A 3,479-nucleotide genomic window follows, 5' to 3' on the forward strand; every position below is an offset into this window, starting at 1 on the left:
AGTAAGAAACATGTGGCCTCGTGAGGGCGTGAAATTACTTTTGGATAGTAATGAGTACTACTATGATCTTTATTATTTATTATTTATAAAAGTTTCTCATATATAAAAAAGAATATTAAATAGACTGGTAAAAAAGAAAGAAAGTATTCAATAGATAAAAAAATATTTTTACTCTTATTAAGAAAAACATGAAATACTAGTATATTTTTTCTCACTGATTTTCACTCTTTTCACCTTTACTATAATTAATAGAGACAGAATTAAAATAAAATATTAAAAAAGATACAAATAAAAAATAAAAAGTACCAAAAATTTTTCCTATAAATAACGGCTTCTGTTCGATGCCCATTCCTTTGTCCAAAACCATACCATTTTGGGTGTAAAATGATGGGCGCTAATTACCTTTTCTTTTATAAATGGCATTTAGCATCTTGAAGCATGTTTTTAGTACTATCCAATATTCCTTCAGGCCAAAAAAAAAAAGTACTCTCCAATGAATTTTGGTACACATGCCACATTTCAGGGGCACCTAATATTTTAAAATAATTTTTATACACTTAACACTATGAAATATTTTTCTAATAGCACCCCAATGTTCTAAGATAATTTTTAGTATATTCAATACTTTAAAATATTTTTTTAATAACACATAATATTTTAAATTATTTTTCTCAGTAGCAACAAGCACCTTAAACTAAGTACTACTCCCTACATGTTTTAAGTTAAAAATTAATTACTCTAGGATATTAGTCTCCACTGAAAAAATATTTTCAAGTGTTAAGTGTATCAAAAATTATTTTAAAATATTGGTTTACTTAAAAAATATTTCAAAGTGTCAAGTATACCAAAAACTAGTTTAAAATATCGGATTTCACTACATATACTTAAGGATATTATATACAAAGAAAGGTAACCAGTACCCATCATTCTTCGGTAAAAGAGGATGACTGCAGCACGCAATCGGCCCTTTCGGTTTCTTGCTCCTTGGGTCATGCATGAACAGTTCTCCCCTTTCGTTAGAACAACGTGGCCTCAACAAGGGGATTGGGCGGAAAATATTCCCAAGTTTACCAAGGAGCTCGTTCGATGGAATAGAAACGTATTTGGGAATATTAACAAGAGAAAGGAACAAGTACATCGACGCCTAGAAGATCTTAACAGGAAGACCACTTACACGGGGTCTACTATCCGCCTAGAACAGATTCGAAGGGAGTTATGGGTGCAGTTAGAGGAAGTACTTGCTCAGGAGGAAGTTATGTGGTTGCAAAAGTCACGGTGCAATTGGTACCAACATGGTGATCGAAATACACGCTACTTTCATAGTGTGGCTAATAGTAGACGCCGGAGAAATAGAATCGAGGCCCTCAAGCTTGATTCAAGAGAATGGTCTTATGATTCCAAAGTGATTATGGAAATGGGTACAAAGTTTTTTGAGTCCCTCTACTTTGAGGAACCTGACACAGGAAACTCAATTATTTTTGATGTGGGATACCCCATGATTGACAACGTTCAACTGAACAACTTGGGCAGACAAATTAATAATATTGAGATTAAACGAGCTTTGTTTGACATGAGTCCTCTCAAAGCACCAGGGCCGGATGGCTTGAACCCCTCTTTTTCCAAAGTCAATGGGATGTGGTAGGTGCCAGTGTTAGTAGAAAGGTGAAGAGATTTTTCAGGATCCGACACGTGTGAGAGATATTAATGATACACAGATAGTGCTAATCCCAAAGACGGAGACGCTGCAAACCATTCGGGACTTTTGACCGATAAGTTTGTGCAACGTTATATACAAGATGGTGACCAAGATCATAACTAACAGACTCAAGGAAATTATGTCCAAGATTATTGCCCCTAATCAATGTAGCTTTGTGAAGGGGAGACAGAGCACAGACAATATTATTCTAGCTCAGGAGATTATTCACTCAATGAAGAAGAGGAGGAAGATGAGAGGCTTTATGGCTATTAAGATTGATCTAGAGAAAGCATACGATAGGGTTCACTGGAACTTTATTTTTGACTGTTTGAAAGAGTTGTGTATCCCCCCTTACATTCGCAGGGTAATCGAAGCTTGTGTGTCTTCTCCCACTATGCAGCTCCTCTGGAATGGTGAGAAAGCCAATCAGTTCCAACCTTCTCGAGGTGTCCGGTAAGGGGATCCCCTTTCCCCATACCTTTTTGTCATTGCTATGGAGAAACTTGGTCACATCATACAGGGGGAAGTTGATCGAGGTGAATAGAGGCCTTTTAGGCTTCATCAGAAAGGAACAGCTATTTCTCACTTGTTTTTCGCGGATGATCTTCTTCTATTTGCAGAAGCTGATATGGACAAGCAGGGCTCATTAAAGCTATCTTGGATGATTTCTGTATGATCTCTGGTCAAAAAGTAAATGCATCCAGGACCAGAATCTACTTCTCGGAGAATGTTAATCACATGAGAAGCAAGGAGATGAGCGAGTTCTTGGGTTTCCAGTCCACGGCTAATCTGGGCAAATACCTCGGCATGCCGCTGTATCATGAACGTGTGTTAAAAGATACCTTTCAATATATTCTGCGCAAGATGGAGTCAAGACTTTCAGGTTGGAAGGCGAATGCTCTGTCATTTGCAGCCCATCATACTTTGGTGTCGTCTGTGGTATCTGCTTTACCCAATTATGCTATGCAAACTACACCACTTCCTATTGCTATATGTCACGAAATCGATAAAAGATGTAGACGTTTTCTATGGGGTGACACGGCCACAAGTCGAAAACCACATCTTGTCTCTTGGGACACTGTTTGTTGTAGCAAATCTGATGGAGGGCTCGGTTTAAGGCGTGCGTCGGATCAAAATGCTTGTTATATGGTCAAGTTGGGTTGGGGTTTAGTGAAACGCCGTGATGCACTGTGGGTGAGGTTTTTGCGGGAGAAATATAAATGTGGGGTGGATCTTATTCCTAAAGTCGAGAAAAGGCGTAAATGCTCAAGGACGTGGTCGGGCATCTGCTCTATGTGGGAGCACACTAAACAGAGTGTGAGATGGCAACTGGGTTCAGGCCAGGAAGCTAATTTTTGGACTGATAGATGGGTCCCACGAGGTACCCTATTGAAGGATGCTGCTGTTCGGGATATTCCCGCTGACGTCAATCGTTGGAAGGTTGCTGATGTTATATCGGCTTCCGGTTGTTGGGAGTATTCGAAGCTTGAACAATTCCTCCCAGCTAATGCTATCGCTGATCTTCATCAGATTAGCGTTCCTTGTAGTGAGTCTGCTGATATCCCTATTTGGAGGTGGACGGCAGATGGTAGATTCTCTTTGAAGTCTACGTATCAATCTCTATGGCCGGATCTTGGGCATGTGCAACAGAACTTTTGGCGGCGCTTATGGAAACTTTGAGTTCCACAACGGTGCCGAACGTTTCTTTGGCTTAGTGCTAGGAACAGACTTACTACTAATGAGGCTCGGATGAAGAAGGGGCTGCATGACTCAGGCCTATGCG

At 39.5% G+C, this 3,479-nt stretch overlaps 1 protein-coding gene across 1 annotated transcript; it reads left to right on the forward strand.

Annotated features, from left to right (window-relative positions):
* The first annotated feature begins 943 nt into the window (after nucleotides 1–943).
* On the forward strand, nucleotides 944–1,642 carry LOC114759436 (uncharacterized). Its single transcript, XM_028948610.1, has one exon. It carries the CDS (start codon nucleotides 944–946, stop codon nucleotides 1,640–1,642), a length of 699 nt encoding a protein of 232 aa, XP_028804443.1.
* Nucleotides 1,643–3,479: the final 1,837 nt, after the last annotated feature.

This window comes from Neltuma alba, unplaced genomic scaffold (assembly GCF_004799145.2).
Source record: "Neltuma alba isolate B1F8T4 unplaced genomic scaffold, ASM479914v2 tig00010845_pilon, whole genome shotgun sequence".
Lineage (NCBI taxonomy): Eukaryota > Viridiplantae > Streptophyta > Magnoliopsida > Fabales > Fabaceae > Neltuma > Neltuma alba.